Source organism: Corylus avellana, chromosome 2 (genome assembly GCF_965113065.1).
Source record: "Corylus avellana chromosome 2, dhCorAvel1.hap1.2, whole genome shotgun sequence".
Lineage (NCBI taxonomy): Eukaryota > Viridiplantae > Streptophyta > Magnoliopsida > Fagales > Betulaceae > Corylus > Corylus avellana.
Window position 1 is genome coordinate 11,060,630 of NC_142491.1, and position 26,898 is coordinate 11,087,527.

At 33.2% G+C, this 26,898-nt stretch overlaps 1 protein-coding gene across 4 annotated transcripts; it reads right to left on the reverse strand.

Moving 5' to 3' along the window:
- Positions 1–2,137: 2,137 nt before the first annotated feature.
- On the reverse strand, positions 2,138–18,604 carry LOC132191020 (protein DETOXIFICATION 24). Of its 4 annotated transcripts, none has more exons than XM_059606057.2 (10): positions 13,311–13,498; positions 7,303–7,382; positions 6,747–7,009; positions 5,624–6,165; positions 4,142–4,228; positions 4,000–4,056; positions 3,659–3,897; positions 2,940–3,058; positions 2,539–2,625; positions 2,138–2,417 (listed from the first exon to the last, which is right to left on the reverse strand). In XM_059606057.2, exons 3-10 carry the CDS (start codon positions 6,978–6,980, stop codon positions 2,328–2,330), a joined length of 1,455 nt encoding a protein of 484 aa, XP_059462040.2. In that variant the 5' UTR covers positions 6,981–7,009; positions 7,303–7,382; positions 13,311–13,498; the 3' UTR covers positions 2,138–2,327. The 4 variants fall into 4 exon arrangements, with proteins under 4 accessions (XP_059462040.2, XP_059462047.2, XP_088369477.1 ...); XM_088513351.1 differs by lacking the exon at positions 7,303–7,382 and adding an exon at positions 18,419–18,604 and having other exon boundaries at positions 2,139–2,417; positions 13,311–13,386; XM_059606064.2 differs by lacking the exons at positions 7,303–7,382; positions 13,311–13,498 and adding an exon at positions 10,915–10,948.
- Between the last annotated feature and the right edge of the window lie 8,294 nt (positions 18,605–26,898).

The following is a 26,898-nucleotide window of genomic DNA, read 5'->3' on the forward strand; positions in this document are numbered from 1 at the left end:
GCTCCCTGTTTCTCCGTCTGACCTCCTCCCCCAATGGCCGTCCTCACTTGTTAAGAGTATAAATGGTTGTTTTGCCTTGCTCAATTGAGTCGTAGGCTGTATGTATATATAGAACAGAATTACATATTTGAATTCTAACTGATCTACAGAGATAATTTAAATTACAATTGAAACTCTATCATGAGAAGTCTATCTAATATGATAAGAAGAGAGCTTATCTATAATAGATATAATATGTTTGAATTTGAATACTTGCTGTTTATATCACTGTGGATTATCATTATTCTTTACACGCCCCCTCAAGCTGAGTGAGGGTGAAACAACCTATAGCTTGTCACAGAGAGTAGAAAATCTTTTAGAAGATAAAGGCTTGGTGAAGATATCGGCGACTTGATCTTTGGTGGAGATAAATCGAATATTAAGTGCTTTGGAGGCGACCATTTCACAGACAAAGTGAAAATCTATTGCCACATGTTTCGTCCAGGCATGAAAAACAGGATTTCTGGAAAGATAAGTCGCACCTATGTTGTCACACCAAAGCACGGGAGGTGCTGAAATTGGGAGACCAAGTTCGAATAGTAAGGATTGTAACCATGAGAGTTCGGCAGCAGTGTTGGCCAAGGCTTTGTACTCGGCTTCAGTGCTATATCTGGCAACAGTAGCTTGTTTCTTGCAGCTCCATGAAATAAGGTTTGTTCCCAAGAAAACACAATAACCCCCAGTTGAGCGACGATCATCACGGGACCCAGCCCAATCCGCATTAGAATAGGCTTGCAAAACATGAGAGGATGAGTGCTGAGTTTTTAAACCAAATTCTAGTGTATGTTTAAGATACCTCAAGAGACGCTTGGCAGTTTGCCAATGTGGTAGCAACGGATTATGTATAAATTGAGAAAGTCGATTGATAGTAAATGCAATGTCCGGTTTTGTGATGGAGAGATGTTGAAGTGCGCCTATTGTACTGCGATAGAGTGTAGGATCATCAAACACTTCTCCTTCAAAAGTTGATAAGTGCTCAGATGTAGCCATTGGAGTGCATACAGGTTTGGCATCAAGCATTTTGGTTCGCTTGAGAATGTCAAGAATATACCGCCGTTGAGACAAAGTGATACCATCTAAGAATTTTGAGACTTCTATACCCAAGAAAAAATTCAGATTACCCAAATCCTTTACAGCAAAGTCAGATTCCATATGGTTAAGTAATGCATCAATAGCTTTAGGTTTAGAACATGTAATAATAATATCGTCAACATATATTAAAACATACATGATGAAATGAGTGGATTTGCAAATAAATAAAGACGAATCAGACTTTGAGGCTGTAAATCCAAGAGCGATCAATGCGGTACTCAATCTTGAGAACCAAGCTTGTTTTAACTCACTCTTTCTCCATGCACCACGGTGCAGCGCGTGTAGTCGTCTCGTCCAGTACTGGCCGTCCTGACTCTACCGATCGAACTCCTCCCTCTCATCAACTAGTACTCAAACTAGCCTCCTCATCACACTGGTATGTACACTAATTTGTTACTTTTTTTTTTTTTTTTTTTTTTTTTTTTTTTTTCATGCTGAGTTTAGGGTTTTCGCTTGATGATCATGGCCCTTGGGGGTGGTCCAACCACCCCCAAGGGCCAAAATGAAAGAATAAAATATATATAGGGTTGGGATTTGGCGGTGGCTGAGGGCCGAAGCCACCCCTAAGGAGCAAATGAAAAAAAAAAAAAAGTATATATATATTTATTTTGGTCCTTGGGGGTGGCCGGACCACCCCCAAAGGCCATGGGGTGGCCGGCCACCCATCTTTTTATTTATTTATTTTTTATTTTTTAAGTATTAATTAATATTTTATTGGGAGGACACGTGGCACATTTGTGACGCTAGCATTTCTTTAAGAAATCTAACAATGAATTAAATACTCCCCAGATTATGGACCGGAGAGGATCCGGATCCCCATATCAAATGGTTGGGTGGCTGCCAACTAATGGGCTCCTTCTTCATTTATTGCTATAGAATATTGACTACTCGATCTGAGGGAGCCGAGGTTTCCCAAATTTCATGCAAGATGAAATATGCTTAAGAAATTGTTCAAATCTCTTATTCAATACAACTTAGGTCTTATTCATGCAAGCTGGTAAAATAAAGGTAATTAGGAAAAATATACCTAATTTTCTCCTAAGAAATTAGGTTATTTGAAGGAAAATACACTCCCTAATTTTCTCATAAGCGATTACATTATTTGAAAAAAAAAAAAATATAATCACTGATTCTTTTAAAAGATTACATTAATTATTTGAAGAGAAATGCTACACATAAAAAAATACTAGTGTTAATCATCCATAACTTTCCTCAGTAGAATGTCCATTAGATTCATCCGAAGGTTTTAAGAGCCACTTACTCAGGCGATCCGATGCTTTCTTCACCTACATAAAAACATCAATAAAAACCGTCGTTAAATGTATTTTCATCCTAAATGACATTTCTGTTATATAAAATTGTTGAAACTAGTGATGATATATGCAATTTGCAATCACTGGGATTTACCTGTTCATTCCAATCAGTCTTAAAGGTAACGTAGCCGAGCACAAGTGATTGCATCACAACTCCAATAATCATTCCAATCCATAGACCCTGAAAAGTTTATTAAGAACAAAAATTAAGAACTAAGGCATGCTTATCTTCCTCCATCTACATAGTAAATATGACCGATGATATTGCCATAGCATTGAAACAATTAAATTACATTGCAAGAATTATTTGTCCTAAAATTATAAGCTAATAAAAAATAAAAAATTTAATCATTTAATTAATATTTGAATAAATTCAATGTCCACCCACATATCTATTTTCTCATGGAACGTCAGTTTTGATCTCATTGTTCGTTAACAACTCAATGATGTTTTTTTTTTTTTTTTTTTTTAAAAAAAAAAAAACTACTTTCTTACCGTAATTCCTAGATCGGCCACGTATCCAAGAAGACATCCCACAGGCACCCCAATCAGAAAATAGCAACCTATGTTGATATATGCAACCACGCTTTGGCGACCAGAACCTACAGCCACGCCTGCAAAAACACAAGTTATAGAATGAGACAGTAGAAATCAAAAACAAAATAAGATTCCTATATATATATATATATATATATATATATTAATCGGGGCTTCGCCTGAACTAGATTTTCGGGATACTGTGTAAAGCGTCTCCTCCACACAAATTGGCTAAAACTCCGGCTTTCAACTACAGGTACTGTGACACTAAAAAATTGTTTGCACTCAAAGGATTTTACCTTAAACCTAATAGTTCACGAAGCACCATAATCGAATGACCTACCCTTCGGCCATGTTTATACTTGTAAAGAACTTGGGAGTGTATTTTTGTTAAATCGATCACCACTTATCCCAAAAGCTTAAGCTGATATGAAGAGAGAAATTTAATCACTTAATCATTACTTTAACACTTCCCCTCATATGTAGGCTCAAACTTCTTTTTAATAAGGAGGTGAATTGACATAGTTGATCCTATGACCTTTGGCTCTGATACTATATTAAATCATCATTTATCCTAAAAGCTTAAACTGATAAGAAGAGATAAATTTAATCACTTAATCATTACTTTAACAGTTTCGTTTAACTATTGTCATGATGTAATGTAATCAAATACATGCCTGAGAGTACTGGCTGGACACTGTTGAGTAAGACAGACAAGCTAAGAAGGATAGAGAGGTCTGAAACAGCTTCGATAACTTTCTCGTCACTTGTGAACAAGCAACCGATTTTACGACCAAAAATTAGGCACAGAATCCAGGAGACCACTCCAAGACATACAGAAATACTGGAAATGACTTTAACGGCGAACTTTGCAGCTTCTGCATCTCCTTTCCCTAATTCATTCGAAACTCGGACGCTAGGCAAAGTGAATGATCATAATCCATCAGTTTAAGCAAATTTAATTAAGTAATAAACAAGGAAAATGGGTAATTAATAATTCACACATATATTTATATACCTAGCAGCAGTTAGGAAGCCAAGGAAAACCATAAAATCCCAAGCTATGATATTGAGGCTGCAAGGTCGATTCAATTCAATTTAGGATACTTTCGGTGGATTCAAATCCAAAACATAAAAGAGAAATGATCATATGCCCTTACCAGATGGAAAATGCAGATATTTCAACGGTGGCGTTTTTCACGTATCCTGCCAGTAAGACTAAAACGGCATTGTACCACAACTCTAAGCTGTTGGGAATGTAAAAGTGAAACAGGAGTACATTTAGTAGACATATAAGGGGTTAAGCAACCAACTTGGTCTCGTGTTAGGAAGGTTGTTGATAAAGTGAAACAGGGGTACATTTAGCCTAAAAGGCTATGTTAATAGACTTGGATCCACTTAATTAGGTACATTTACTATTCAATGTGAGATACAAAACTTACAAGTGAAAAATCAAACCAAACGCGTCAAATCAAAACACTCGTATCAATAGCGGAAGAAGAGACAAACATATTGGGAGATAAAAGGTTTAAGAGTTTTAACAATAATATATTAATATTCATATTTAAACATCACTTTAGCACAAAAGCCTAAGCTAATGAATTTGGGTCCACTTAAGTATATTAATTAACTACTTTTTTTTTTTTTTTTTTCTTTATACTTCTTCAATGTAGGATTCAATACTCATAAGTGCACTCATAACAAAACAAGAGTACATTAATAGATATATTTGGACACCGCTTTAACCCAAATGCCTAAACTAATGGGTTTTGGTCCACCTAAATATATTAACTACTTTTTTAGTTTATGTTTTATTATTGTGAAACACAACACAACACTCACAACATCCTGCATCCTAAATTTGCAGAAAACCCATTAAAGCTAAATATCTCGGCCTTTCTATCTTCCTTCATCTACCCAAAAAGAGCACGTTCAAAGATATCAAAAAAAAAAAGGTTCAAAAAAGATCTCTAGTTGAAAGGCGAAAGTTCTACCAAGCTCATGCAAGCAGAGCCACCCTAATCAGATCTATTGTAACAGCTCTCTACTCTCTCAATACAACACGCCTACCGTCTTCTTCTCCAAATCTTTGGGTAACTCTCTAGACGCCATGATCAGAAAATTATGGTGGGACTTCATTTCGAAGTTAAAAATTTCACCCCTAAGGCCTAGGATTCAATCTTGACCCCTAAGAATTAAGGAGATTTGGGATTCCGCCAAATGCATGACATCATCAGACCTCGCAGAAGTTACTTAATTAGGCTCCTTTTGTTTCGACATAAAATATTTTTCTAAAAAATAATTTTCTGAAAAATATTTTCTAGTAATTGGTATGTACAGAAAATCACAATTTTTTTTACATATATATTTTTTATTCAATCATATTAAACTTTAAATTACTAAAATGGACCGACTAGGTCTCGGCCGTGTCCTGACTGACTCCCGACAGTGTACTTGTTAAAGTAATGATTAAGTGATTAAATTTACATCTTTCTAAAAGCTTAAGCTTATTAGATAATTGATAATTTAACATGGTATTAGAGTCAAAGGTCATGGGATCGAACTTTGACTCCGTCAATTCATTCAATTTAAATTAAATATTTCACGTGCTTGAACAAATTCGGCGAAGAAAAATGACTTACCAAAGCATCACACCCGAGGATAATGAGAGCTTCAATACTGGTAATAAATCACTAAAAGCAGCTATTGAGAAACCGCTCCATGTGTTGGGGCACCAACCTCCAAACACGTACCAGAACATTCCAATTAACACTAACCAATATGATATGATCATCGCACCCATTGCACCAGGAATCCCCAAGCTCAGTTTGTTCACAAAAATCCATGACAAGAGAACATGAAGCACAAAAGAGAGAGCAGAGAGCCATCCGACAATAGGGTTTCTGAGCTGCGTTTGTAAGTACTTTTGGATGCTGAAGGAAAAGGGAAAAAAGTAGAGAACTGGAATGAACCAGAGAGAGATATAACCAGCAATTTCTGCAACGTCATCTTCCTCGCCGAGTAGTTTGAAGAGGGGTGTTGAGAAGATGAAGACGGGGAGCAAGATTGTTGCAGCAACAATGTTGATGATCCATGAGCGTTGCAAGTATATTCCCATCATGTGGTATTGCTTTGCTCCAAATGCTTGCCCACATAGAGTCTCAGTGGCACTTGACATGCCCAGCTACATCATCAAATTTAAATGAGAAAAATAAAAGTGTTACACATTGATAGGAAATGTTTAAAAAAAAACAAAATTTGATTTCCATAGATTTTGGAAACATGTTCCTATTTCTTTCCCTCTTCTGATTTTAGAAAACACAAATTTTCGCATTATTGATGTGAAAATTTGGGTCAATATATGTGACATATATGTACAGTTCTTTTACAATTACTTGATATGCGTTAAAATGTGATTAGAGGGCGTTAATTATTTTAGTGACCAACCACTACAAAAAAAAGGTCATTTCTTCACGTGCCAAACAGTAATATTTTTTTGGCACGTCAGTAAATGCTGACGTGTTAAAAGTAACACGTCAACAAATTATTTGCTGACGTGTTAAAAGTCACACGTCAACATTTACTGACGTGTTGAAAACAACACGTCAGTATTTGTTTTGGTACAATATTTATAGGTGTAGTATTACTCATAAGTGTAGCATATAGTACTCTATTACTTTCCAAAAGAAAAGGTAATTTATTACAATTACAAGCTTTGGAAATATGATGCATCCAAAACAAAATTAGGAAGATAGAGATTCTTACCAGTATCCCATTCACAAACCGAACAGTAATGATTTGTATGAGTGCATAAGCCGCAAGATCCAGTTCACCAAGATGTCCTATAAATGCCTGTGTCACCACAAACATTCCAAATTGAGTAACCCTAGCTATCATAGTAGGAAATGCTATCTTGGATATTTTTTTCGTTTCCACCCATATCCTCCTTGACAGACTGCTATTCTCTTTTGGGTCTGATCCAAGCAATCTCTCGTCCATCCTACTAATTAATCCTGTAAAAACAAATACTGTACCAAAATATCTTGTTAGATTATGGTTTTAGATAGTTGAATTAAAGTTATTGCTCATTTGACTATCAAAGCGTTTTGGAATCCACAACAATATTTAGTTGCTTGAATTGCTGGGGATTCACCAGCATAAATAAATTTTAAGTTACTCAACCACTTATTGAGGCTGGTGAGTTTCATATGAAGTACTCTATCACATTAGATGCCCAAATTGTCATTTAATTAAATAAATTTTAGGCTGTTTGACTACTTATCTGGACATGTAAGTTCTACATAAAGTTTGAGACATTAACTGCTAAAAGTGATAATAATTTGAGATCCTTATCCATCGAAAGCAAGTCACAGCACCATTTTGATATAATGTACGTGGTGCCTGTTCAACAAAAAAGTTGTACATTGACAAACTCAAAACAATGTATAAGTAATGGCTAAATAAAAGTATCAAATCCTAATGGATCCCACACAATTTAATGGTGGAGTCCATAAATCTAATTGTTAATCTATTGAATTTATAGAAGAATATGAGAAAAATATAGACAAATTATTGACATCATTCATTTCTTTTTAAGACTATTATCAAATGTTTTTTTTTTTTTTTTTTTTCTGCATTTCTCTCACAAAAATTAAGATATTGTTTTGTATTTATATTACATTAATTAATTTTTATTTCTATTCAAATAAAAAAAAAATTATCCACATTGTAAATAAGACATTGGTTACGAATCCCTAACCTTCGCTTTTTTCTTGAAAAAGCATGCTACTCGTTGTCTTGAAAGCAGCGTTTTTGTTCTTTCCAACATGGCTGTTAGAGCACTAGCAGCAGATGCCATATATCTCATTCCCTTCTCTATGTTTAGGAAAAATTAAAAAAAAAAAAAAAACCACAAAAATCTACTCACACCAAATTCCATATATTTATTAACCATCAAGGGTTGCTACAGTGTTTTTCAATGTATAGGAAACAAAAAGTGGTTCCCTATACATTATTTTAATATAAATATTCATCTTTCCCCTCTCTTCTTTCATTTTTTTTTATCTTTAATTAGGGATTGTGTTGGGATTTTGTGAATAAAGTGAACTTGTATTTTGTAAATAAATAATATTTTAATAGTATATAAAAAAATAAGGAAAGTTATTGTGAAATATATTTTCATACCGAAGCTTGCTCTAGTGCTCTTTCTTTTTTTGTTGTGTTAGTTGAGATTCTAACACGTGTGTATATATTTGTTGTGTTTTTTTGCTGTTACCTTTCCTGCAGATTTCTGCCATATTTGTACTCAAGAGAATGAATAACTTTCTCTCACACATGTGTCTCTATATATATATAGAAATGATTTGTGTCAATAATTTGTTTATTTGTTTATTTTTATATTTTCTTACAAATTTAATATATTAACTATTAGATTTATGAAGTTGACATAATTCCACAAATCTAATAATTAACTTGTAAAATGATGTAAAGAAAATATGGACAAAATATTAACATAAATCATTTCTCATATATATATATATATATATATATATATATATATAGGGTTTGATTGTTAAACAATACCCCCATTCCCAAACCCTATTCACTCAATTCCTTAAAAAAAATCAATATCAAAATATTTTCCCTTTAATATCACATTATTTACCTTTTATATCACATTATTTACTTTTTACTACTATTTAATTAAAAAAATCACTTCAAAATAAACTTTTTCACTTTCCTATACTAGTTATTACACAAGTTTTTCTCCTAACCAAACATAAACAGTGTTTGAAGATGTTATGTTGTTTAAAAAAAAGAAACTTATATATAAAGCTTACTATTTGGAAGGTTACTGAAACGACTGAATTCCTCTTTTGTGCAAAAAAAAAAAAAAGGGCCTGGAAAATGAGAGAGAGAAGTCTCGTCATGTAAATTTCTTTCACCATGCAAGAAAAAAGAGTACAAAATTCAGGACTGCGTAGTAATCTATCAAAAGGGTACGAATAGAAAAAAATAAAATAAAATAAAAAGTCTACTGGAAGAGTAAAGCTGTAAGAAATAGAAATTAGTACGTTGCTTAGTCCACTTTACTTTCTTTCTTTCTTTACAAAAAGATGAGCAGAGCTACAAGGAAAAGATAAGTATGATTGGGAGCATTCACATTTGGCTCAACATATGTTTGGCTAAAATGATTACATTTTTTCTATTTTAATTACTCACTTTCTTAAACTACATATTTCTGACTCATCATTTTAACTTTTAACTTTTATTATTTTATTTAAGGGTTAAATACTAAATACCCTTGGGGTTTCATCACTTTATTTTTTTCTTCCTAGGGTTTCATTTTTATCACACGAGGTCCCTGTGATTTTGATAATAGACCAAATTAGTCATTCTGTTAGTTGACTTAACGGAATTCCACGTGAACTAATCAAATGTTAACATGTGGCACCCACATAATTTTCTTAAAATTAAAAAAACAAACGTATTTTTTAAAAAAAAAAAAAAAAAAAAAAAAAAATTGGGGGTGGCTTGGCCATTTGGGAGCCACCCCCCTTGGCCATGGGGGTGGCCTGGCCACCCCCATCAAACCGGATGGGGGTGGCCCCCATGGTGGGTTTCGGCCACCCCCAGTACCCATTAGGGGTGGGTTTCGGCCACCCCCTTGGGCACCAAGGAGACACCCCATCGGAGCCAAGGGGGTGGCCGAAACCACCCCCAACCACCATTGAGGGTGGTTTCGGTACCCACAGGGGGTGGTTTCAGCCACCCCCTTGGAGCCAAGGGGGTGGCTCATCCGGCCAACTGGGGGTGGCCTGGCCACCCCCATGGCCAAAGGGGGTGACTGAGCCACCCCCAATTTTTTTTTTTCATTTTTTATAAAAAAAAAAAAAAAAAATTAAGTGGGTGTCACGTGTCAACATTTGATTGGTCCATGTAGAATTCTGTTATGTCAACTAACGATCAACTGACAGAATGACTAATTTGGTATATTATCAAAATCACAGGGACCTCCTATGATAAAAATGAAACCATATGGAAAAAAAAATAAAGTTATGAAACTCCAGGGGGTATTTAGTATTTAACCATTTATTTAAATATTCTTTCTCTACCATTTAAATAATATTTTTCTATTATTTATTTATTCTTTTTTCAACATAAAGCACTCAACCTCAAGCATTCAAGAAAGATAAAATTATTTTTTTAATTAGTAGATAGAGAATGGACGAATTTTTTATTATATATGATATGCATTGTTGAGTTAAAATGCTTTGCAAATTTGTTGAACACCATACTTCAACAGATGGTTAGGTATTTTGTTAAGTCGTGTGAGATGATTTTTTAGCTACATGGCTCAACAAAATAGCATTTACTTCGCCTATTTTGTTGAGCTGAATATGAATACCCTGTGAGGACAAAAGAGAAGACAATTATTTCCTCTTTACAGGCTCAATTTCCAAAAAGATGAGCAAAGCTAGAAGGAGAGTGTAAGAAGTGGGATCAGGATCCCCTTGAATTAAAGGGGATCTCCAATTATCTCCAATCACCAATTTGGACCATTCATTTTCTTCAAACGGTACAGATTGGTCCACTAAAGTAAAATAATAAATTATTATTTTAATTAAAAAAATAAATCAAAATTAAAATAATAAAAGAAATGGGTGAAAAATGGGGTGGCTGGCCACCCCACGTGGTGACCGGCCACCCCCTGTTGAGAGCCTAGGCCATTTGAGTGTGGCCTAGGCTAAAGGCACCTCATGACCCTTCGGGGTGGCTCGAAGGGCCAAACCCATTTTCTTTTTGTGTGGCCATGAACTCCACTACGTGCCCCTCTCTCAAAACTTAAACATAAATGTAGTTTAGAGTTGGCTGTTTGCTAACTGCCACATGATTCATAGGTACAACCTACACCCCCCACTGACCCACTCACCGGATAGATAGAAACCGATCAAATAAAGAGGACTTTTTTGGTTTCCCTGCAACACTTGTTTTGTCCTCTTCTGCTTATGGGATTACAAGGTCTTCAATCTTTTTGGGTTGTCATGGACCAAAAGGCGTACTAAATATGACATAAAAGAGTTTCGAGTAATAATAGTTACAAAAAAGTAAAAAAGAAGCATGATTGGCACAAGACATAATAAATATGACAAAGAGTTTCAACTACTTCCTGTTTTTTTGTTTTTTTTATCAGATTCCTCTTATGATTCATCAAATCCAATTCGAGATATTTTGATCACATTACGCTTAATTACTTGTCCTTCCACAAGATCAACCCAAGCACACTTTAATTTGTTAGGTTATAACCAGCGGCGGATTTACACAGGGGCGCCCTGGGGGCAGGCGCCCCTGGTAAATTTTTTTTTTTCTAAAATTTATTAAGCATTTTCATTCAAAATTTTATGGGTGCCCCTGGTAAAAAAAATTACCAGGAGCACCTTTAGCCTTCTATTGGTCCTTAAATGGCCATTATGTAAAGAAATGAGGCTATTTTTTATTAAAGAGAGAGAGAATAAAGTTATATTTTATTAGTGGAGAGAGAATAGATAATAGTTTATTATTAAAAAAAGATAGTGGGTGAATTTTTTAGTGTTTCTAGTCATAGTTTATAGATAAATGTGATTTTTTTTTGGCTAAATTTAGATTCTAGTCTCTTTTATGTAGGCTTAAACTCTAATATAATTTATGTTTTGAGATTTGAGATTTTTCTAAAAGAAATAGCCGTATGCTAATAGCCCACTAAAAGTACTCATTTTTCTTAGACACTAGTAGTCATTTAATTGTGCTTAGTTTATTTTGTAAGTAGTTTAAATTATTATGTGTTTGTGATGTTGTTAGATGAAGATTTTTAATAGTTACTTTGATTTTTTTTTTTTTTTTTGTTGGGTAATTTGATGAGTTTGATTTGATTTGTAATACATATATTATGATATAATTTATTTTTTGATTGTATTTAGTGTATTATAAAAAATATATATAATACATAAAGAGAAAAAAAAAAATTAATTTTTTACACCCCTGGTAACTCCTATTCCTAGATCCGCCACTGGTTATAACTTCCATTATTGAGCAAAAGTGGTTAGGAACAAAAGCACATAATGATCAAGAACAGACATTAAATACTTTATATTTATAGTAAATTAATTAATCTTATGATCAGGTTATGTTTATAAATTAGCTTTCGCCTTTTGTATTCCATGCTGAGCCACTAGTTTCCTTGACATGAAAGAAAGAAAAACAAACATTGAACAGGAAAGTATTTTAATATGCCAAAAAAATAGACCCCACCTTTTAATACGTGGATAACTCGCCCCTTTTAATAGAGTAATTTTAGAAGTCCCCCTTATGTCTTTCTTGAGTCACTCCAAGAATAATGTGGTTATTAAAATCACCATTTGATCAAAATTCAATAATGATTAATTACAAGCTCAATAGTGATTTTAATAGCCACGTTATTCTTGGAAGGACTCAAGAAGAACACAAGAGGGATTTGTAGCATTACTCCTTTTAATATACCAAATAATAGACCCCACTTTTCTTTTCTTTTTTTCCTTTTTTTTTTAAAAAAAAAAATCTTTTTATTTTATTTTTATTTTTTATGGTGTTTATAGATTGATTCACGGTGTTTAATAAACGCCAGACACCACTTCTTCTTTTTTTTTTTTTTTTTTTTTTTTTTTTTTTTTTTATGGTGGTAGTAGATCACAACGTCGTTACTTCTATTTATAAATTAGAGCATTTCCAATGGAAGAGTCATATTTTTATGTAACATGACTCTTCAAAACTCACTTTTATCTAGTTTAACTAAGCCATTTTTAAGTGTCTCCACATCCGATTAGTTATATTTCTATCTATTCTATTAAAATATTATTTTTTTACTCTTTATTTATTCTATCTTTATTTCTTTTCTAAAGATAGAATCCATATTGAGCTGGAAAGGCTTTTTTTTTAGACGCTGCTATGAGAGAGAGAGAGAGCGGGAGAACGAAAAAAAAAAAAAAAGGTAGGAAAAGATTTGGGAAAAAGATAAAACAGGAGAGAGAAACAATAAAAAATAAAATGGCTCTCTTAAAAAGTACTGTTACATTTAGTTTTTTTTTAGCTCTTCTAATCAAATATCTATTTTACATTTTTTTTTTTGCTCATCCAATGTAGGGGGTTTTTCGAACATTTGAAGAACCATTTTAGATAAAAGTAACATTTGGTTTTTCTATTGGGAATGCTCTTATAAGGCTTATAGATAATATTCATATTGTACAAAGACATGGCAGTTATAACATCAAAGCTAAATAAGAATTTTTGAGTTAAGAAAGGGAAAACTTTACTTACTTGGTGTTACAGTTGCCTTTTTTAGTATACGGATCGCCTTAGGAGCTCTCCTTCCTTAGCTATGGCTTCCAACTTCCTTCCCAACAGTAGACAGTACATAGAGAGAGAGAGAGAGAGAGAAAGACAGAGTAAGAATTGAGGAAAAGGATATTCTACGTTGAAGACAAAGTCTTTGGAGACTGGAGTGCTCTCTCTCTCCCCCTATCTTTTCTTCAAAGAGATTTGCCTTTTATAGATTATTATTTTATCCTAATTTTAGTACTACCACATAGGGGTGAAAATGCTAGCCAATAATAACCGCCCGCATCAGCATCTGTACTTATCTGGATATGTGAATACGGAGAGCAAAAATTAATATTCATAAATTTGGATGTGGATAGGGGTTTTAAGGAATGCAAATGCAAATATTATTCGTGTTTATATATATATATATATATATAATATTTTTTAATTTATGTTTGCTGGATTTATAATTTATATTTCTTATATTTGCTGGAGTTATAATGTTATTGGATTTCACTGTTAGAAAACTCGTATGATTTGTTCTAATTTAATTGCATTATATGTTATTCTTTTATTATTATTATTTTTTAAAATGTTCTTTCTCATCACCTACTATAGATTTACTAGATGCTAAATATTAAATAATATATATGATGAAAAGTTATTGGCAAAATGAAGAAAAGAGGATCATGGTAGGAGGTCATCCCAGCACCAAGATGAACAGCTAATTCTGTAATAGGGTATTGATGTAGCATTTTCCAAATAAAATGGTTTAATTATAGTTTAATTTGGGTTTTTTTATATGCATGATAGTTGTATAACTGTGAGAATTGATCTTAATGTTTATATTCAATCATTATGAATTCTTCTATTCTCTTAAAAAGTCTTTTATACTGATTGAACTCAATCCTTCATATTTTCTGTGATTATGTAAATAATTGTTATATAACGGCTTTAATTGACATATGATCAAGAGGGTTAGATAGATTATGCCTAGGGAAGACGGATTGTACTACATCCTAGTTTAGTGTAATTTAAGTAGACAGTTCGTACCAACTGAAGATGAGTTATATTATTCCCTTGATTGTGTGTAGCCTATTAAGGAAATTAGATAGTCCATACCTAAGGAAGATGGATTGTACTGCATCTTAGTAGTTAGGTGGACGGTCTGTGCCAACCAAAGATGGATTATATTTATTCCTTAGTGATGGTATTTTCTTGACTACTCGAGTGAGATGAGCCCTATATCATGTATAGTATGAATTTCGCTTATTAATTTAGGAATGATCATTGTTATGCGGTTAGTGGAGAAATCAACCCCATAATCTATCTCTCATCACTACTATCTTTATGTTTATGTTTATGTCTTTACTTTTATGCATTTAGTTATAATGAACACAAATCAAACTTCTTTTAATTAAGTTATATTTAATCTTGATAAACTTGATAACAACACCCCCTGCAGTCCTTGAAGCTCGACACCCTCAACATAGCACTATCCTACAAGGATTCGTTCTATTGCGAGTGGTTATTTTATTATTGATTATTTTTTGACAAAAGAAAGACCGCATCAATGCCCTCGAAGTACCTCTAAGATACCTAAGAATCCATTTCACAGCTACCCAATGTTTTTTTGTCAAGATTAGAAATGAACCGACTAACAACTTCAACAGCATGAGCGATATTAGGCCTCATATACATCATGGCGTACATTAAGCTAGCTACGGCTGATGCATAAGGCATTTTATTCATTTTATCTTTATCTTTATCTTTTTCACTTGTAGGACTTTGCTTTGAATTCAATTTTAAATTACTTGCAAGTGTAGAGCCCGCCGGTTTTGCCTTACTCATGTTGAACATGTCCAAAACCTTCTCAATATAACTCTTTTATGATAGGCACAATTTTCCATTCTTTCTATTGAGAATTTGCTTTACGGGTCCCAAATCCTTCATAGCGAAGGACTTAGTGGATGGTTTTGAAGAAGCTCGCTCTAGACGTTCTTCTAACTCCACATTTTCAATTGCAGACTCACAATTTTCACCAACTGTATCAACATGTTCTTCTTGTACATCTCTCATGTGTTCATCATGCATCACACAAGGATGAACAACTGGACCAAAATCAACACGGTATTCACTAAGAGACTCTGCATTTTTCTGATCCAAGTCTTCAATGGTTTGATCTTCAAAGAAGACAACATCTCTGTTCCATATGATTTTCTTATTAACCTGATCTCACAATCTATAACCAAACTCCTCATGCCCATAACCCATAAAGATACATTGCTTGACTTTGTTATCAAGATTTGACCTCTCATCTCTAGGAACATGTGTGAATGCTGTGTAGCCAAACATTCTTAAGTGCTTTAAATAAACATCTTTCCATGTCCAAACCCTTTGAGGAATGTCCTCATCCAAAGAAATTGATGGTAAAAGATTTATCAAGTCAACTGTTGCCCTCATTGCCTCATCCTAAAATGGTTTAGGCAATTTTGCAAACACTGGTATAGAATTTTTTGAAACTTAAAGGTGTATGATTTAAAAGTGTTTCATAACTATAGGTACAAGTTATGAAACTCCAAGGGGGTATTTAGTATTTAATCATTTATTTAAATATTCTTTCTCTACCATTTAAATAATAATTTTCTACTATTTATTTATTCTTTGTTCAACATAAAGCACTCAACCTCAAGCATTCAAGAAAGATAAAATTATTTTTTTAACTAGTAGATAGAGAATGGACGAATTTTTTATTATATATGATATGCATTGTTGAGTTAAAATGCTTTGCAAATTTGTTGAGCACCATACCTCAACAGATGGTTTGGTATTTTGTTAAGGCGTGTGAAATGATTTTTTAGCTACATGGCTCAACAAAATAGCATTTATTTCGTCTATTTTGTTGAGTTGAATATGAATACCCTGAGAGGACAAAAGAGAAGACAATTATTTCCTCTTTACAGGCCCAATTTCCAAAAAGATGAGCAAAGCTAGAAGGAGAGAGTGTAAGAAGTGGGATCAGGATCCCCTTGAATTAAAGGGGATCTCCAATCACCAATTTGGACCATTCATTTTCATCAAACGGTCCAGATTGGTCCACTGAAATAAAATAATAAACTATTATTTTAATTAAAAAAATAAATCAAAATTAAAAAAAAAAAATAATAATAATAAAAAAAATGGGTGAGAAATGGGGTGGCTGGCCACCCCAGGTGGTGACCGGCCACCCCTGTTGAGAGCCTAGGCCATTTGAGTGTAGCCTAGGCCAAAGACACCTCATTGGCCTTCGGGATGGCTCAAAGGGCCAAACCCATTTTCTTTTTGTGTGGCCATGAACTCCACTACGTACCCTTCTCTCAAAACTTAAACATAAATGTAGTTTAGAGTTGGCTGTTTGCTAACTGCCACATGATTCATAGGTACAACTTACACTCCCCACTGACCCACTCACCGGATAGATAGAAACCGATCAAATAAAAGAGGACTTTTTTGGTTTCCCTGCAACACTTGTTTTGTCCTCTTCTGCTTATGGGATTACAAGGTCTTCAATCTTCTTGGGTTGTCATGGACCAAAAGGCGTAATAAATATGACATAAAAGAGTTTCGAGTAATAATAGTTAGAAAAAAGTAAAAAAGAAGCATGATTGGCACAAGACATAACAAATATGACATAAATGAGTTTCTACTACTTCCTGTTTTTTTGTTTTTTGTTTTTTTTATCAGATTCCTCTTATGATTCATCAAATCCAATTCGAGATATTTTGATCACATTACGCTTAATTACTTGTCCTTCCACAAGATCAACCCAAGCACACTTTAATTTGTTAGGCTATAACTTCCATTATTGAGCAAAAGTGGTTAGGAACAAAAGCACATAATGATCAAGAACAGACATTAAATACTTTATATTTATAGTAAATTAATTAATCTTATGATCAGGTTATGTTTATAAATTAGCTTTCGCCTTTTGTATTCCATGCTGAGCCACTAGTTTCCTTGACATGAAAGAAAGAAAAACAAACATTGAACAGGAAAGTATTTTAATATGCCAAAAAAATAGACCCCACCTTTTAATACGTGGATAACTCGCCCCTTTTAATAGAGTAATTTTAGAAGTCCCCCTTCTGTCTTTCTTGAGTCACTCCAAGAATAATGTGGTTATTAAAATCACCATTTGATCAAAATTCAATAATGATTAATTACAAGCTCAATAGTGATTTTAATAGCCACGTTATTCTTGGAAGGACTCAAGAAGAACACAAGAGGGATTTGTAGCATTACTCCTTTTAATATACCAAATAATAGACCCCACTTTTCTTTTCTTTTTTTGCTTTTTTTTTTTTAAAAAAAAATCTTTTTATTTTATTTTTATTTTTTATGGTGTTTATAGATTGATTCACGGTGTTTAATAAACGCCAGACACCACTTCTTCTTTTTTTTTTTTTTTTTTTTTTTTTTTTTTTTATGGTGGTAGTAGATCACAACGTCGTTACTTCTATTTATAAATTAGAGCATTTCCAATGGAAGAGTCATATTTTTATGTAACATGACTCTTCAAAACTCACTTTTATCTAGTTTAACTAAGCCATTTTTAAGTGTCTCCACATCCGATTAGTTATATTTCTATCTATTCTATTAAAATATTATTTTTTTACTCTTTATTTATTCTATCTTTATTTCTTTTCTAAAGATAGAATCCATATTGAGCTGGAAAGGCTTTTTTTTTAGACGCTGCTATGAGAGAGAGAGAGAGCGGGAGAACGAAAAAAAAAAAAAAAGGTGGGAAAAGATTTGGGAAAAAGATAAAACAGGAGAGAGAAACAATAAAAAATAAAATGGCTCTCTTAAAAAGTACTGTTACATTTAGTTTTTTTTTAGCTCTTCTAATCAAATATCTATTTTACATTTTTTTTTTTGCTCATCCAATGTAGGGGGTTTTTCGAACATTTGAAGAACCATTTTAGATAAAAGTAACATTTGGTTTTTCTATTGGGAATGCTCTTATAAGGCTTATAGATAATATTCATATTGTACAAAGACATGGCAGTTATAACATCAAAGCTAAATAAGAATTTTTGAGTTAAGAAAGGGAAAACTTTACTTACTTGGTGTTACAGTTGCCTTTTTTAGTATACGGATCGCCTTAGGAGCTCTCCTTCCTTAGCTATGGCTTCCAACTTCCTTCCCAACAGTAGACAGTACATAGAGAGAGAGAGAGAGAGAGAAAGACAGAGTAAGAATTGAGGAAAAGGATATTCTACGTTGAAGACAAAGTCTTTGGAGACTGGAGTGCTCTCTCTCTCCCCCTATCTTTTCTTCAAAGAGATTTGCCTTTTATAGATTATTATTTTATCCTAATTTTAGTACTACCACATAGGGGTGAAAATGCTAGCCAATAATAACCGCCCGCATCAGCATCTGTACTTATCTGGATATGTGAATACGGAGAGCAAAAATTAATATTCATAAATTTGGATGTGGATAGGGGTTTTAAGGAATGCAAATGCAAATATTATTCGTGTTTATATATATATATATATATATAATATTTTTTAATTTATGTTTGCTGGATTTATAATTTATATTTCTTATATTTGCTGGAGTTATAATGTTATTGGATTTCACTGTTAGAAAACTCGTATGATTTGTTCTAATTTAATTGCATTATATGTTATTCTTTTATTATTATTATTTTTTAAAATGTTCTTTCTCATCACCTACTATAGATTTACTAGATGCTAAATATTAAATAATATATATGATGAAAAGTTATTGGCAAAATGAAGAAAAGAGGATCATGGTAGGAGGTCATCCCAGCACCAAGATGAACAGCTAATTCTGTAATAGGGTATTGATGTAGCATTTTCCAAATAAAATGGTTTAATTATAGTTTAATTTGGGTTTTTTTATATGCATGATAGTTGTATAACTGTGAGAATTGATCTTAATGTTTATATTCAATCATTATGAATTCTTCTATTCTCTTAAAAAGTCTTTTATACTGATTGAACTCAATCCTTCATATTTTCTGTGATTATGTAAATAATTGTTATATAACGGCTTTAATTGACATATGATCAAGAGGGTTAGATAGATTATGCCTAGGGAAGACGGATTGTACTACATCCTAGTTTAGTGTAATTTAAGTAGACAGTTCGTACCAACTGAAGATGAGTTATATTATTCCCTTGATTGTGTGTAGCCTATTAAGGAAATTAGATAGTCCATACCTAAGGAAGATGGATTGTACTGCATCTTAGTAGTTAGGTGGACGGTCTGTGCCAACCAAAGATGGATTATATTTATTCCTTAGTGATGGTATTTTCTTGACTACTCGAGTGAGATGAGCCCTATATCATGTATAGTATGAATTTCGCTTATTAATTTAGGAATGATCATTGTTATGCGGTTAGTGGAGAAATCAACCCCATAATCTATCTCTCATCACTACTATCTTTATGTTTATGTTTATGTCTTTACTTTTATGCATTTAGTTATAATGAACACAAATCAAACTTCTTTTAATTAAGTTATATTTAATCTTGATAAACTTGATAACAACACCCCCTGCAGTCCTTGAAGCTCGACACCCTCAACATAGCACTATCCTACAAGGATTCGTTCTATTGCGAGTGGTTATTTTATTATTGATTATTTTTTGACAAAAGAAAGACCGCATCAATGCCCTCGAAGTACCTCTAAGATACCTAAGAATCCATTTCACAGCTACCCAATGTTTTTTTGTCAAGATTAGAAATGAACCGACTAACAACTTCAACAGCATGAGCGATATTAGGCCTCATATACATCATGGCGTACATTAAGCTAGCTACGGCTGATGCATAAGGCATTTTATTCATTTTATCTTTATCTTTATCTTTTTCACTTGTAGGACTTTGCTTTGAATTCAATTTTAAATTACTTGCAAGTGTAGAGCCCGCCGGTTTTGCCTTACTCATGTTGAACATGTCCAAAACCTTCTCAATATAACTCTTTTATGATAGGCACAATTTTCCATTCTTTCTATTGAGAATTTGCTTTACGGGTCCCAAATCCTTCATAGCGAAGGACTTAGTGGATGGTTTTGAAGAAGCTCGCTCTAGACGTTCTTCTAACTCCACATTTTCAATTGCAGACTCACAATTTTCACCAACTGTATCAACATGTTCTTCTTGTACATCTCTCATGTGTTCATCATGCATCACACAAGGATGAACAACTGGACCAAAATCAACACGGTATTCACTAAGAGACTCTGCATTTTTCTGATCCAAGTCTTCAATGGTTTGATCTTCAAAGAAGACAACATCTCTGTTCCATATGATTTTCTTATTAACCTGATCTCACAATCTATAACCAAACTCCTCATGCCCATAACCCATAAAGATACATTGCTTGACTTTGTTATCAAGATTTGACCTCTCATCTCTAGGAACATGTGTGAATGCTGTGTAGCCAAACATTCTTAAGTGCTTTAAATAAACATCTTTCCATGTCCAAACCCTTTGAGGAATGTCCTCATCCAAAGAAATTGATGGTAAAAGATTTATCAAGTCAACTGTTGCCCTCATTGCCTCATCCTAAAATGGTTTAGGCAATTTTGCAAACACTGGTATAGAATTTTTTGAAACTTAAAGGTGTATGATTTAAAAGTGTTTCATAACTATAGGTACAAGTTATGAAACTCCAAGGGGGTATTTAGTATTTAATCATTTATTTAAATATTCTTTCTCTACCATTTAAATAATAATTTTCTACTATTTATTTATTCTTTGTTCAACATAAAGCACTCAACCTCAAGCATTCAAGAAAGATAAAATTATTTTTTTAACTAGTAGATAGAGAATGGACGAATTTTTTATTATATATGATATGCATTGTTGAGTTAAAATGCTTTGCAAATTTGTTGAGCACCATACCTCAACAGATGGTTTGGTATTTTGTTAAGGCGTGTGAAATGATTTTTTAGCTACATGGCTCAACAAAATAGCATTTATTTCGTCTATTTTGTTGAGTTGAATATGAATACCCTGAGAGGACAAAAGAGAAGACAATTATTTCCTCTTTACAGGCCCAATTTCCAAAAAGATGAGCAAAGCTAGAAGGAGAGAGTGTAAGAAGTGGGATCAGGATCCCCTTGAATTAAAGGGGATCTCCAATCACCAATTTGGACCATTCATTTTCATCAAACGGTCCAGATTGGTCCACTGAAATAAAATAATAAACTATTATTTTAATTAAAAAAATAAATCAAAATTAAAAAAAAAAAATAATAATAATAAAAAAAATGGGTGAGAAATGGGGTGGCTGGCCACCCCAGGTGGTGACCGGCCACCCCTGTTGAGAGCCTAGGCCATTTGAGTGTAGCCTAGGCCAAAGACACCTCATTGGCCTTCGGGATGGCTCAAAGGGCCAAACCCATTTTCTTTTTGTGTGGCCATGAACTCCACTACGTACCCTTCTCTCAAAACTTAAACATAAATGTAGTTTAGAGTTGGCTGTTTGCTAACTGCCACATGATTCATAGGTACAACTTACACTCCCCACTGACCCACTCACCGGATAGATAGAAACCGATCAAATAAAAGAGGACTTTTTTGGTTTCCCTGCAACACTTGTTTTGTCCTCTTCTGCTTATGGGATTACAAGGTCTTCAATCTTCTTGGGTTGTCATGGACCAAAAGGCGTAATAAATATGACATAAAAGAGTTTCGAGTAATAATAGTTAGAAAAAAGTAAAAAAGAAGCATGATTGGCACAAGACATAACAAATATGACATAAATGAGTTTCTACTACTTCCTGTTTTTTTGTTTTTTGTTTTTTTTATCAGATTCCTCTTATGATTCATCAAATCCAATTCGAGATATTTTGATCACATTACGCTTAATTACTTGTCCTTCCACAAGATCAACCCAAGCACACTTTAATTTGTTAGGCTATAACTTCCATTATTGAGCAAAAGTGGTTAGGAACAAAAGCACATAATGATCAAGAACAGACATTAAATACTTTATATTTATAGTAAATTAATTAATCTTATGATCAGGTTATGTTTATAAATTAGCTTTCGCCTTTTGTATTCCATGCTGAGCCACTAGTTTCCTTGACATGAAAGAAAGAAAAACAAACATTGAACAGGAAAGTATTTTAATATGCCAAAAAAATAGACCCCACCTTTTAATACGTGGATAACTCGCCCCTTTTAATAGAGTAATTTTAGAAGTCCCCCTTCTGTCTTTCTTGAGTCACTCCAAGAATAATGTGGTTATTAAAATCACCATTTGATCAAAATTCAATAATGATTAATTACAAGCTCAATAGTGATTTTAATAGCCACGTTATTCTTGGAAGGACTCAAGAAGAACACAAGAGGGATTTGTAGCATTACTCCTTTTAATATACCAAATAATAGACCCCACTTTTCTTTTCTTTTTTTGCTTTTTTTTTTTTAAAAAAAAATCTTTTTATTTTATTTTTATTTTTTATGGTGTTTATAGATTGATTCACGGTGTTTAATAAACGCCAGACACCACTTCTTCTTTTTTTTTTTTTTTTTTTTTTTTTTTTATGGTGGTAGTAGATCACAACGTCGTTACTTCTATTTATAAATTAGAGCATTTCCAATGGAAGAGTCATATTTTTATGTAACATGACTCTTCAAAACTCACTTTTATCTAGTTTAACTAAGCCATTTTTAAGTGTCTCCACATCCGATTAGTTATATTTCTATCTATTCTATTAAAATATTATTTTTTTACTCTTTATTTATTCTATCTTTATTTCTTTTCTAAAGATAGAATCCATATTGAGCTGGAAAGGCTTTTTTTTTAGACGCTGCTATGAGAGAGAGAGAGAGCGGGAGAACGAAAAAAAAAAAAAAAGGTGGGAAAAGATTTGGGAAAAAGATAAAACAGGAGAGAGAAACAATAAAAAATAAAATGGCTCTCTTAAAAAGTACTGTTACATTTAGTTTTTTTTTAGCTCTTCTAATCAAATATCTATTTTACATTTTTTTTTTTGCTCATCCAATGTAGGGGGTTTTTCGAACATTTGAAGAACCATTTTAGATAAAAGTAACATTTGGTTTTTCTATTGGGAATGCTCTTATAAGGCTTATAGATAATATTCATATTGTACAAAGACATGGCAGTTATAACATCAAAGCTAAATAAGAATTTTTGAGTTAAGAAAGGGAAAACTTTACTTACTTGGTGTTACAGTTGCCTTTTTTAGTATACGGATCGCCTTAGGAGCTCTCCTTCCTTAGCTATGGCTTCCAACTTCCTTCCCAACAGTAGACAGTACATAGAGAGAGAGAGAGAGAGAGAAAGACAGAGTAAGAATTGAGGAAAAGGATATTCTACGTTGAAGACAAAGTCTTTGGAGACTGGAGTGCTCTCTCTCTCCCCCTATCTTTTCTTCAAAGAGATTTGCCTTTTATAGATTATTATTTTATCCTAATTTTAGTACTACCACATAGGGGTGAAAATGCTAGCCAATAATAACCGCCCGCATCAGCATCTGTACTTATCTGGATATGTGAATACGGAGAGCAAAAATTAATATTCATAAATTTGGATGTGGATAGGGGTTTTAAGGAATGCAAATGCAAATATTATTCGTGTTTATATATATATATATATATATAATATTTTTTAATTTATGTTTGCTGGATTTATAATTTATATTTCTTATATTTGCTGGAGTTATAATGTTATTGGATTTCACTGTTAGAAAACTCGTATGATTTGTTCTAATTTAATTGCATTATATGTTATTCTTTTATTATTATTATTTTTTAAAATGTTCTTTCTCATCACCTACTATAGATTTACTAGATGCTAAATATTAAATAATATATATGATGAAAAGTTATTGGCAAAATGAAGAAAAGAGGATCATGGTAGGAGGTCATCCCAGCACCAAGATGAACAGCTAATTCTGTAATAGGGTATTGATGTAGCATTTTCCAAATAAAATGGTTTAATTATAGTTTAATTTGGGTTTTTTTATATGCATGATAGTTGTATAACTGTGAGAATTGATCTTAATGTTTATATTCAATCATTATGAATTCTTCTATTCTCTTAAAAAGTCTTTTATACTGATTGAACTCAATCCTTCATATTTTCTGTGATTATGTAAATAATTGTTATATAACGGCTTTAATTGACATATGATCAAGAGGGTTAGATAGATTATGCCTAGGGAAGACGGATTGTACTACATCCTAGTTTAGTGTAATTTAAGTAGACAGTTCGTACCAACTGAAGATGAGTTATATTATTCCCTTGATTGTGTGTAGCCTATTAAGGAAATTAGATAGTCCATACCTAAGGAAGATGGATTGTACTGCATCTTAGTAGTTAGGTGGACGGTCTGTGCCAACCAAAGATGGATTATATTTATTCCTTAGTGATGGTATTTTCTTGACTACTCGAGTGAGATGAGCCCTATATCATGTATAGTATGAATTTCGCTTATTAATTTAGGAATGATCATTGTTATGCGGTTAGTGGAGAAATCAACCCCATAATCTATCTCTCATCACTACTATCTTTATGTTTATGTTTATGTCTTTACTTTTATGCATTTAGTTATAATGAACACAAATCAAACTTCTTTTAATTAAGTTATATTTAATCTTGATAAACTTGATAACAACACCCCCTGCAGTCCTTGAAGCTCGACACCCTCAACATAGCACTATCCTACAAGGATTCGTTCTATTGCGAGTGGTTATTTTATTATTGATTATTTTTTGACAAAAGAAAGACCGCATCAATGCCCTCGAAGTACCTCTAAGATACCTAAGAATCCATTTCACAGCTACCCAATGTTTTTTTGTCAAGATTAGAAATGAACCGACTAACAACTTCAACAGCATGAGCGATATTAGGCCTCATATACATCATGGCGTACATTAAGCTAGCTACGGCTGATGCATAAGGCATTTTATTCATTTTATCTTTATCTTTATCTTTTTCACTTGTAGGACTTTGCTTTGAATTCAATTTTAAATTACTTGCAAGTGTAGAGCCCGCCGGTTTTGCCTTACTCATGTTGAACATGTCCAAAACCTTCTCAATATAACTCTTTTATGATAGGCACAATTTTCCATTCTTTCTATTGAGAATTTGCTTTACGGGTCCCAAATCCTTCATAGCGAAGGACTTAGTGGATGGTTTTGAAGAAGCTCGCTCTAGACGTTCTTCTAACTCCACATTTTCAATTGCAGACTCACAATTTTCACCAACTGTATCAACATGTTCTTCTTGTACATCTCTCATGTGTTCATCATGCATCACACAAGGATGAACAACTGGACCAAAATCAACACGGTATTCACTAAGAGACTCTGCATTTTTCTGATCCAAGTCTTCAATGGTTTGATCTTCAAAGAAGACAACATCTCTGTTCCATATGATTTTCTTATTAACCTGATCTCACAATCTATAACCAAACTCCTCATGCCCATAACCCATAAAGATACATTGCTTGACTTTGTTATCAAGATTTGACCTCTCATCTCTAGGAACATGTGTGAATGCTGTGTAGCCAAACATTCTTAAGTGCTTTAAATAAACATCTTTCCATGTCCAAACCCTTTGAGGAATGTCCTCATCCAAAGAAATTGATGGTAAAAGATTTATCAAGTCAACTGTTGCCCTCATTGCCTCATCCTAAAATGGTTTAGGCAATTTTGCAAACACTGGTATAGAATTTTTTGAAACTTAAAGGTGTATGATTTAAAAGTGTTTCATAACTATAGGTACAAGTTATGAAACTCCAAGGGGGTATTTAGTATTTAATCATTTATTTAAATATTCTTTCTCTACCATTTAAATAATAATTTTCTACTATTTATTTATTCTTTGTTCAACATAAAGCACTCAACCTCAAGCATTCAAGAAAGATAAAATTATTTTTTTAACTAGTAGATAGAGAATGGACGAATTTTTTATTATATATGATATGCATTGTTGAGTTAAAATGCTTTGCAAATTTGTTGAGCACCATACCTCAACAGATGGTTTGGTATTTTGTTAAGGCGTGTGAAATGATTTTTTAGCTACATGGCTCAACAAAATAGCATTTATTTCGTCTATTTTGTTGAGTTGAATATGAATACCCTGAGAGGACAAAAGAGAAGACAATTATTTCCTCTTTACAGGCCCAATTTCCAAAAAGATGAGCAAAGCTAGAAGGAGAGAGTGTAAGAAGTGGGATCAGGATCCCCTTGAATTAAAGGGGATCTCCAATCACCAATTTGGACCATTCATTTTCATCAAACGGTCCAGATTGGTCCACTGAAATAAAATAATAAACTATTATTTTAATTAAAAAAATAAATCAAAATTAAAAAAAAAAAATAATAATAATAAAAAAAATGGGTGAGAAATGGGGTGGCTGGCCACCCCAGGTGGTGACCGGCCACCCCTGTTGAGAGCCTAGGCCATTTGAGTGTAGCCTAGGCCAAAGACACCTCATTGGCCTTCGGGATGGCTCAAAGGGCCAAACCCATTTTCTTTTTGTGTGGCCATGAACTCCACTACGTACCCTTCTCTCAAAACTTAAACATAA

Excerpts from the sequence above, each read along its gene's own strand:
- LOC132191020 (XM_059606057.2), bottom strand. The coding sequence starts at position 6,980 with ATGGACGAGAGATTGCTTGGATCAGACCCAAAAGAGAATAGCAGTCTG. Across the intron at positions 4,229-5,623 it reads TCCTCGGGTGTGATGCTTTG|CTTAGAGTTGTGGTACAATG; the intron begins GTAAGTCATTTT and ends CATTCCCAACAG. Across the intron at positions 3,898-3,999 it reads GGCTTCCTAACTGCTGCTAG|CGTCCGAGTTTCGAATGAAT; the intron begins GTATATAAATAT and ends CACTTTGCCTAG.